Source organism: Amborella trichopoda, chromosome 7 (assembly GCF_054954075.1).
Source record: "Amborella trichopoda isolate Santa Cruz 75 chromosome 7, AtrichopodaSantaCruz75HAP2 v2.0, whole genome shotgun sequence".
Lineage (NCBI taxonomy): Eukaryota > Viridiplantae > Streptophyta > Magnoliopsida > Amborellales > Amborellaceae > Amborella > Amborella trichopoda.
The window spans coordinates 5,131,708-5,142,739 of record NC_142342.1 but is presented as its reverse complement, the minus strand read 5'-3'; the positions used below and the strand labels follow the sequence as shown (position 1 = coordinate 5,142,739).

General features: G+C 33.2%; 1 protein-coding gene across 1 annotated transcript; it reads right to left on the bottom strand.

Moving 5' to 3' along the window:
* Positions 1–4,080: 4,080 nt before the first annotated feature.
* Positions 4,081–11,032, bottom strand: LOC18447291 (multiple organellar RNA editing factor 2, chloroplastic). Its single transcript, XM_006857392.4, has 4 exons — positions 10,615–11,032; positions 8,450–8,547; positions 8,265–8,330; positions 4,081–4,543 (listed from the first exon to the last, which is right to left on the bottom strand). The coding sequence occupies exons 1-4, from the start codon at positions 11,028–11,030 to the stop codon at positions 4,401–4,403; spliced, it is 723 nt and encodes a 240-aa protein (XP_006857454.3). The 5' UTR covers positions 11,031–11,032; the 3' UTR covers positions 4,081–4,400.

Below are 11,032 nucleotides of genomic sequence, written 5' to 3'. Positions count from 1 at the left end.
GTTCTGCATCATGGAAAAAGCTTTTGCTGTTTGCCAAATATGGGTCTATCAAAAACTACATACGCATCTAAATCAACCCCCAATGAAGTGTACAGGATGAGCATGTTTCTTCCTTTTTACCTTCCATCTTACTTATCTGTTAAAATTTTCAAAGCTAAATATTTCAGAAGACATTTTCAAAAAGACCGAGCAGTGGATAGGAGATATCATCGTCATCATCATTCAAGCTTTATTCTAATTATTTGGGGTTGGATACATTAATTTTGTGCTTCCATTATTCTTCATGATTCATGATAAGATATAGTAACTGTTTACCTAATACAAGCCACTTTTTTTTTTATCTAGACTTAGTATAGGTTAAGAAAAAGTTTAATTATTCTTCATGATTCATGATAAGATATAGTAACTGTTTACCTAATACAAGCCACTTTTTTTTTTATCTAGACTTAGTATAGGTTAAAAAAAAGTTTAAGGTCCTTACCCTTATTAGACCAAAAGGTTAATGAAAGACTTAATCCATCAAAGAATGGTTTGAGAGTTTGATGGTATATTCTCATTGTTCCCGTGAATATAAGAGATAGCCAAGGGATATGCCTTCTTAGTTTACTGAAAGGGTAGTGTTCATGAGGGCACCACCTTAGTGCATAAAAATAGATTTGAGCTCTTATTCTAGTGACTAATTTTGAGCCTCGACGGTCGATAACATGTGTTGAGATTTAAAATGGAGCAGATGACGCACCGTACGGCTCTAATTCTACTGTTTTTTATAATCGTGATATTAGTAATCACAAACGATTTGCATACCATAATCGAGATATCGATGGGTTGCCATATTTCTAGGCCCTCAAATCATTCCAAATATAAGGGAAAAAAAAAAATATATATATATATATATATATATATATATATATATATATATATATATATATATATCCATTATAGTTTATGTTATTATTAAAATATCAAATAGTTTCCGTTACTACTGGAATATCTGTTTTTTACTTCATAATGAAAGTTTTTAAAAAATGACTTTTGTACCGTTTTTCGGTTTTTGAATAACTGAAAATAAATAGAAGTTTCGAATTTGCATTCTTATTTTCAATTGTTGAGCAACCAAAAACGTCTTGTTTTCAATTGTTGAATAACTGAAAATAGAACTACGTATTTCAGATGCTTGTTGAAATATGCAGTCCTATTTTCGGTTGTTCAACATCCGAAAATGTTCTAAAAAACGAAAATAGGACAGAAGCTTGAAATTTGCATTCTTATTTTCGATTGTTCAACAACCGAAAATAGGACTGAGTATTCCAGAAGCTTAAATGAGCCCCGCTATTTTGGTTGTTCAAGAACTGAAATTAGCTTATTTTCAGTTTTTGAACAACCGAAAATCCAACCATTTCGATTGTTCAAAAACCGAAAAAGAGTAAAAAAGTATTTTTAAAAATTTTTCGTTATGAAGTGAAAAAACGGACATTCCAGTAATGACATAAACTAAACTACTTGGTATTTTGGTAATAACAAAAGCTATAACGGACATATATGTAATTTTCCCTAGAAATAATGCATCTTGCATTACATTATCTAGACCGTCCATATTTAAGACTTTCATATGCCTATAGATCTATTTGATTTGAACCATTTTTGAAGTTTAAAATTTCATAATTAGATATGAAAATAAAATTTGAGATAATCCTAAAAAAAAAGTTATACCAAAATTATATTTTTAGATAAAATTTGGAAGTGCCCCTTAAAGTTGGTACCTTACATAAACCACACCCTATTAATAAGGGAAATGTTTATATAGAGCCTAGGCTCTAAACAATCAAATTAGAGCCTACCTCAAAAAGTTCACTAGAAGAGGTTGTTTTGATGCCAAAACATCCTCAAATTGATCATCTTGACATCAAGATGCATGGATTTGAGAAAAAAATGGATTTGAAGTTTTAGAAATAGTGCATCTTGTAACGCATTTTTTGACTGTCAATTTTTAAGTAATTCAAGTTTTCATAGATCTGCTCGATCTAAGCTATTTTTGAAATTTTAAATTTTATAATTAAAAATAAAAATATATTTTAAGGCTATTTCTTATATTTATAGTATTGAAACTACATTTCTTGACACTATTTGAAGATGGGCTCTAATTTTATTGTTTAGAACCTCGGCTCTATACAAACCACACAGGTCCTCTTTGTGGACAACCTTACCTAAGACCACTTTAACAAACATTGAGAGAAACTTATAAGCCAAGTCACCAATTCTCAAGTCAGATAAGTCTCTTAGAACAAAACAGGGAGGGGTGGCAACGGACTCAGACCCGGACCCGAATCCAACTCGAGAACCGAGGGATAGGTCCAATCTGGGTCTAGGTATGGGTCCAAAAATTGGACCCAGTGGGTTAAATCCGAATCCAAATCTTAGACTTGAACACTATTCGAGTCCAGATCCAGATCCAAATCCAAATCCAATCAACTCTGAATCCAATAATATTTTTTTGGGTTCTATGAAATATATTTAGATACAATTAAATATAGAAAAAGTTTATATAAGGATACTCCCTTATAATGTAGAACCACGAATGCCCCTCAAAAATCTATCGGAAAAGGTAGTTTAAATGTTGAAAAACCCTTCGACGATCATTTGGACATCGAGATGTATAACTATGAAAAATAAAAAGATTTTTAGTCTCAAAAATAGTACATTTTACAACATATTTTCTACACCGTCCATTTTTAAGATTTTCATATGTTTATAGATCTACTTGATTTTAACCATTTTTTAAATTTAAAATTTTATAATTAGATATAAAATAGATTTTGAGATAATCCTAAAAACATTTTGCATTAAGACTATATACCATGATAAAATTTGAAGGTGAACCTTAACTTTACACTTACAGATACATCCGTATGTAAACTGCACCCATTAAATATATAGATATTTTAATTTTTAGGTCTAGTCCAAGTCTTGATCCCGTATCATTTTTCTAGGTTTGGGTTCAGGTCCGGCCAAACCCAAATCCATGCCCAACCTGTTGCGACCCGAAAAACAGGGCTTGCTCACCCTACCATGGTCCTTTCTATTGCTTAAAATTAACTTTCTTTAGATAAAATAATATTTCAACTGAAAAAAAAAAAAAAAAAAGTTAAAAATTTTTTTTTTTTTTTGGAGGTAGTTCAGTAGTAGAAATCAAGCATTGCTTAACGTCAACGGCTAACCGCCCAAGTCCGAACTCAATTTCTGGTGTTTCCCAATCACATAGTATCGTATTTTTTCCTATCGATAATGCAGAAATTGGATACACATTTTGAATAGGTTTCGAGCAAAAAGAAACAACACCTTGCATATAATTAAGATCACTTCTCACTACATTTATAGGCGCATCACGCTAGCGGAACAAATATTACCCACCTTATAAATAACTAGCAAATGGCAAATAAGAACATGTAAAACCCTATTTTTACCATGTCTCGGATTGGAATAGCAACTATTTGGGAGAGAATATTGCCCTGTCATCACATTGAATATAGGTCTAAAAATGTTCAAGGTCACAACACCCCCTTAATGATTTGAAACAAATAATAAAGGCCATTATTATCTGAAAAGTTTATATATGGTTGCAACCTTAAAATGTGTACAATTGCACCGGAAAACATTTCTAATCGATCATCTCAACATTGAGATGTATGCATATGAAAAACAAAAAATTTGAGTCCCTAAAATAATGCATCTTACAACACACTATCTTAGACCATCCATTTTCAAGATTTTCAAATATTTATAATCTACTTGCCTTTAACCATTTATGGAAATTAAAATTTTCTAATTAAGTATGAAAATAGATTTTAAACTAATATTAAAAAAAATTTATAACAAAATTACATGTTACGATATAATTTCAAGGAGCGCCTTGATTGGATGGTTTACGGTTGCATCCTTACGGAAACCGCACCCTTATCTAATTGTTTGGAACATAAGTTTTATCAATGAACCAGAGGCATAAATGATGAGAAAGGAAAAGCTCTATCATATATGCTAAAATTGTTTACAAGCCTCTTGATACTCTAGCAATGAGAAAGGAGAAAAACAAAAAAAGTTTTCTACTTTTTAATCATTAAGGGAAAACAAATCCTTAGGAGTTTGCAATATAATATGACACTTACCAAATGTCATTTGGTTTCAGATAAACAGTTAATAGAAACTGATCTTAAAAGACAAGACCATAATAACAGCACATGACACAAGCAACCACTCCTAAGACTAGTCATAACGATTCTCCCTTTTTTGTGCACCTCAATTCACATTTTAGAGCTTATATAAGTTTCTCACACTATCTCCAGAAAAACCATTTATATAGTTTCATAAAAGAAAACTAAGACTACAAATGGTTTGATTAGACCAATCTATCGCTGGTTTTCTCGGCGCCTGACATAACGGGTTCTATCGTTGTATCTTGGCCGGTCTTGAGCCCTTTGTGGGACTGGTTCCACTCTCCTTTGCCTCTCAGGGGTCCTCTGAACAATCTCTCCATTCACAAAAAGCTCCGCTGCACACAAAAACTCTCTTAGTTAGCTGAAGGGAGGGATATCACACGGAGTAATTTCTAAAGGGGGAATCTAGCTTCTCTCTCTGTGTATGCATTCTTGCCCAAAACTTGCACAAATGTTAAATGTTACATAATGTCCAAATGCAGAATGGGACACAGTCATGACATCTGCTGTCTTGATTATACATGTGATGGTACACGCTCATTTTCATGGGTCTTGGTTATCTACCGAAGCAACCATTTTCAAGTAACAAGAAATCACAAGTAAAAAATAAGAGTAAACCAACTATTGGTTTCATTCTAGCTCGCTCAATCAAGGATCATTAAAGTCCGATAAGAGTGAATAATGGCATGTTCGGTCTGAAACAAGAGAATTTAAGCCTTTTGCTCCACAATTGAATGGTAAGTATACGCATCCAAACATAAAAAAGCGTCTATAAATAGAAGATCCACAATTCCATGTTCTTGCAAGCTTTTAACAGCTCACATTGTAGTTCAATGTTATCAATCATACTAATCTATATCTACATATGCAAAGTATTAAAAACACCATTGCCCTTTACAAAGCGGAAATAAAAAAAGCCCTGGCTACACAAGTCATTTAAATAGAAAAGGAATAGTTTAGAAGGCAATGAAAGACAAGTTTATCAAAATGGGAGAATTCCGCTATCAAAAAGAAACAAATCAAATCAACAGTTAACTCAAGTTTAAATCCAAATCTTCAGCCTTAAATCATTGTTTAATCAGTAAAATACGAGTCAGAGGCTTGCAACATTATGAAGTTTTGAACTTGACCACCAGTTTCTACATTTTCCAAAAAGAAATAAACAGGATAAAAATAGAAATTATTGCCGCAAGGATTCATGAAACATGCATAGAACCATCATACTAAATTTCTCAACAATGTTTCCCTAACCACACCAGATTAGAGAGCATTATAGAAGTCTCTAACAAAACTCTTGTATATCTTACAATTGCATTATCATTTATGAAAAATAAAAAAGAAAGTAATCAGCAAAGTCCAACCAACTACATTCTCCCCCCAGCAATCCGAAGTTGTGATGTAAAAAATTCTAACTCAAATTACATTCTGCTTTTATTAGTTTTGAATGTAGAATAACATTCCAAATTGGATATGATCCATATAAAATTTAGTAGCACTATTTTCCAAATCTTTGAAACTTTTCAAGGCAGAAGTCTTACACATCAATACATCTCTTGAAACGATCCATCATTAGGCATTTTTTTTTGGCTAAAATTATGTTTAGGACCTTGGGGACCATAACATAACAGATGGGAAACCTTTGCATGCAGAACCATCAACAAATAGAACATATGTTACCGTCATTCCCAAATATCTGTTCTAAATGGACGACTGAATACCTTAAGTCGTGATGTGACAAGTTAGCCTCTGACCACCTAATCTTGATTGGATGGCTTGGATTATTTGAATTTAATTGTTTTTCTACGAATCATCTCAACATGAAATTGAGCATGCGCAAGGACGCATCTAATAAAAATAAGAGTAAAATATTTCCGATAAGAAAAATGACTGAAACACCCCTGTAATTTTCAGAGGTATTTAGGTCATTTGTTTTATCAGAAATATATAAGTATGTGTGTGTGTATAGTTTTTGTTGAGTGCACCCTATAAGGAAAGCACAGCCAAAATTTCATGTCAAGATCATTTGTAAACTAAAAGTTAAAAATAAAGCCGCGTTAGGCATGACATTCTGACTGAATGAACAGCTGGGAGTAGCAGTTACTATGTTTTTTATGTGGGTAGCACCACATATAAAAGTTTCCCATATGAACATCACATGATGAACGTCATTATCCCTAAAATTACAATGATTGGAGAATTTTCGAAGATATCGACCACAATGTGGAAACAATAATTTACTATAAAAATTATTAAATTAGCATCATTTTCTAACTTACAAATACTAAATTGACTGCTCTGACACCAAGAAAATATTTTTTTATTTTATTGTTTGACAAAAATCTAATTTTCTTTTCTAAACAGCATTAGAATATTTTCTTCACAATAAAATCTTAAAATAAACAGCATTAGAATATTTTCTTCACAATAAAATTTTCTTTTAAGATTATGGCCTGGAAATCGGAAAGCATCAGAGATATTATTAGAGATAAAAGAAACAGTTTCCTCAAATCATCGTTTATATGCATTGACTCAAACAATACTTCATATTGGATCAGATATCATATCCACTATGTTTTTAATGCTTTGTTAAGTGATACTAGTAATCGGTTGGCAATTTTACATTTCTCATGAACCTTGGACCAACTCCATTTCCTTTCAGAGGTCTCATTCTCTAATATATTTGGCACCAACCGATTTTTTAGAGAAATTTGGAAATAGGAAAAATGATATCTTCAAGGACATTTGCAGAGGCAATCAGGCTGTCAAAGAACAGATTCCGAATCCATCCACCCACTACATAAAAAATGGAGATTCATCCTTTTAAAATAAAAGAGAAGTTAATCATTTAAAGAGAAGTTAGTCAACAAGCAATTTAACCGTCCTCAGAAATCACCACTACGAACAACACAATATGCATGCCAAAGATAACAGATACATGCATCTGTGTAACAAATTAGACCTATATCCCCATGCATGCATGATGCATTCAATTTTCAAAGGGTATAATGTTTCACCCAGATGTTGACTTGGGATAATCCAAAGCTTATACCGAGATCTCTTTGGTATTTATGACTGTTATCTCAGTCGGTTTTTCGCAATTCAGATGTTTTAATATTAAAATTGTGGTCGAAAGGCAGTAACGAGATTTAGTTACGAATATGGTATTAATTAAATTTATATCTAATTTAATTAGGAAAGTGCTAGTATTTTTTAAATTTAGAGATGGTTTCATGAATTGTTTAACAGCCTAGAAAGATTCTTTGAATTAGTTAGGGGTCTAGTTTCTCAAAACCATAAAGGAAGTAGTTGTCTAATTTTGAAAGAATCTAAAAGAGTAGGAGGTTTAGAAAAGTAAAGATAACATGAGTCCTTAGCCAAAAAAAAAAACAGAGATATTCAATCCTTTATAAAAACCCATCAGGTAGGTCTATGGCTAGATCGATTCAATTTGAATAATTAGGCCACACTTGATTTCCAGGCTAAATTTCAATTTGTGTGTCTTTGGAAATTTATAACTGCAATTTGACCTCCATTAAAAACTTTATATCAATGTGTTGCATTAAAATCCCCAAAATATCTACTAGAACCCTAACTCTCCCCTTCTTCAAGCTTCAAATCATCCTATGGTGTTCATATTAGAAGCCCTTCTCCGATCACCAAACCTGAACTTATTATATCCAGGATAATCCAATGCTAAACCAAAACCCTAAGCATGATGTCCACAATTAACTAAAAAACTCCCTAATTCTAGCCCTTCTTTCTAATACCTCCACAAGTGTTACACTCGTGTAAGAGCCAAGCCCCTTTGGTCCTATATCAATGCATGCTCTTTCCCCAAAGGCAGTAAAGCATATCATTATATGCGTATATGGTATATATATATGTACATGCAAAATATTCGTTCCATTTCCAACTTGCTGCTACCATCACAAATGTGATACTTATTCCTAATGATTTACTGTGTGCAGCAGCAAATGCAGATCAAGATCTCAGAGATAACTCTGATGCCTAAGAGAAAAGAAAACATACATAAAACTGAGACAGAAACACGCTTACCTCCATAATCCTTGTTCTCAACATCCACATATGAATCAGGAAGCACAAACAGAACACCCGGGATGCCTAAAAAAAACAAACACAGTCCCTTAAACAGAGAAACAAGGGTAAACTCCAACATCACAAACAACATGCCAATACAGAATCATGAAGTCCAAATGAAAGAGAAATTTTTTTTTACCAACCTTCCAACTTGTTTGCAGTTTCCTCATCAAGCTCGCATCCAAATCCAAAGTACCTCTCACAAGAAACATTATATATTTTCTTCTTTGCTTCCTCTTCACTGATACAACCAACAACGAAGGCATTAATATCATGCATACTAAAGTATGAACGTACATAGAAATTTGCACAATGTTCACGAAAATTTGGTCAAACAACCAGCTAGAAAAGAAAGAAAATCAATGATCAATTTCAGTTTTGTGTATCATTTTTGGATTTATTTTTAGGGAAAATATCTCCATACCCCATATTTTTAGGTTTCATTTCACAATAGCCCAAAGTTTTTAAAAATTTCGTGGGCCATAAAAATTGTAAATTTTATTTCTTCTAACCCCCTAAGCTAATTCAAACCTTGTTTTTTAGGCTAAACAAATCTAAAAAGATATGCTTATTCTAAAAGCCATCCTCCCAAATCTCTCTCACCCTGCACCCCTTCTCTCTCTCTTTGTCTTTCCCATCTCTCCCCTCACTCTCTCTCCTCCCGCTCTCTCTCTTCACGTTTCTAGAGAGAGTGAGAGACGTAGGAAGAGAGAGAAAGAGAGAAGTTTGTGGTATATAAGTGAATAGAGAGAAATGATTAAGTTGGATTTTACAGAGGTGAGAGGTTTATGGGAGGAGAGAGAAGTGTTTGGAGAAACACAAGAGGCGAGAGAGAGTGATAGATGCACGAAGAAAGAAAGATAGAAGTTTGGGGTCTATAATTGAAGAGAGAGAAATGATTCAGTTTAGAAAGAACATGTCTTTCTCACATTTGTTTAGGTTAAAAACTAGGTTTAAAGTGGCCAGGGGTTAGAAGACATCTTTTGAAATCTTGGGTTTATCAAGAATTGAAACCTAAAAATATGGGATATGGAGATACTTTCCCTTATTTTTATCCACAAAGATTTCAAATTTGTGAGATTGATCATTCAACACTACTTCTCCAATAAAATTAAAATCAATCATTATTTTCCAGTTAAGTACAATTATAACTTTTTTTTTCTAGGCCTTTGCATTTTCAATCCTCTGCTACATCCCAATGACATTAGTCCCGCAACAAAGACAGAACTTTTTGATCAATTCATTTCAAGGTAATTCAAGGAATGCATTACACACAATAGGAATAAGATTATAAAAAAGTCACTGTATTGTATAGCAAAAATTTGGAGCCACATAAAACTACAAAAACTTTCCTGAAGTTTTCAAGGTTTGAAGAAATTCTGTTCTGTTCTGCTCCTTTCAATAAATATGCCAGACAAAAAGAAAATGAAGAAATCGAAAAACATAACTTTTAAAATGATGGCATGCGATAAATAAATAATCAAAAATTTTGAAATAACATTATTTTGATAAGATGAACAGTTCATTTGTTCAAAATGACCTTATTTTGTACTAGAACACTCATGCAAACAAAAAATATATGAGAAAACAATCAGCTCGCATATTGAATTGACATTCAGCACAATGACAGCCAGTCATGAAAAAGATGCTCTCAAACAGCTAAAAACACCACAAAAAAAAGCATCCAATACATCAATAACCATTATTTCCTTAATCAACAACAGTTGAAAGCGCGACTTTGGCATGCCATACCAATCACCCTGAACATTTAAGTAAAGAAAGCAAAGACATTTATTGAAATTTGTAAGTCTAAAGCACCAAAATCTCTCAATCTACGTTACAAAAATATCAAAAAAGAAAATAAAAATCTTAAAAACAAACAAACATATTCCCTCCATTCCGCCCCAAAAAAAATAAAAATAAATAAATATAATCTAGACCATTCCATTTTAGAGGCCCATCCCGCGATCAATAATCAACATTGATTTCAAGAAGACAATTACAGATATTTTAATCTTTAACCCAAACAACAATGAGAAAAGCTTGTAAGAACAAGTAAGCAAGAGAAACGAGATAAGCAATACAGAAATGATATATATATATATATAGAGATAGAGAGGGAGAGATTACAGATACGAGATAGAAATAATAGAGAGCAAGATACTCAAACAACAAATTGGTAAGAGACAGAAAATGAGAAATATACACTATAGAAATCATAGATAGAGAAATAAGATATACAATATAGAAATGATAGATACTACAGAGAGAGCACAGATAGGAGATAGAGATGATATAGGATGTTTACCTTCCGACAATTTTAGCTAGGGTTTGAACATAACATTCGATCATCTGTTGCTTAGTCGCCCCCTCACCGCCAGGTTTATCCATGACAATGAGCCAGTGCTCGTAGTCACAACCAGGAAACAGAGGAGCCATCTCAGTTGGTGGCCTATCGCTAAAGTTAGACGAAGAGTTCAGAGGAGAATAAGCAGAGTCGCCAGACCTATTAACCCTGCATCTAATAGAGAGCTTGCTAACATGTGACGGAGGGGCTTGGACATGACTGAGAAGGGGACGAGAGGAGCGAAGAAAGCTTGAAGAGAGAGAAAGTGGGCGGAAGAGGAAGGTGGTGGAAGAGATGGCGGTGGTGGAGAGTCGCCTAGAGAGAGAGAGGACGATGGGACCTCGAATGAAGATGGCTCTTGATAGCGCTACAGCCATGG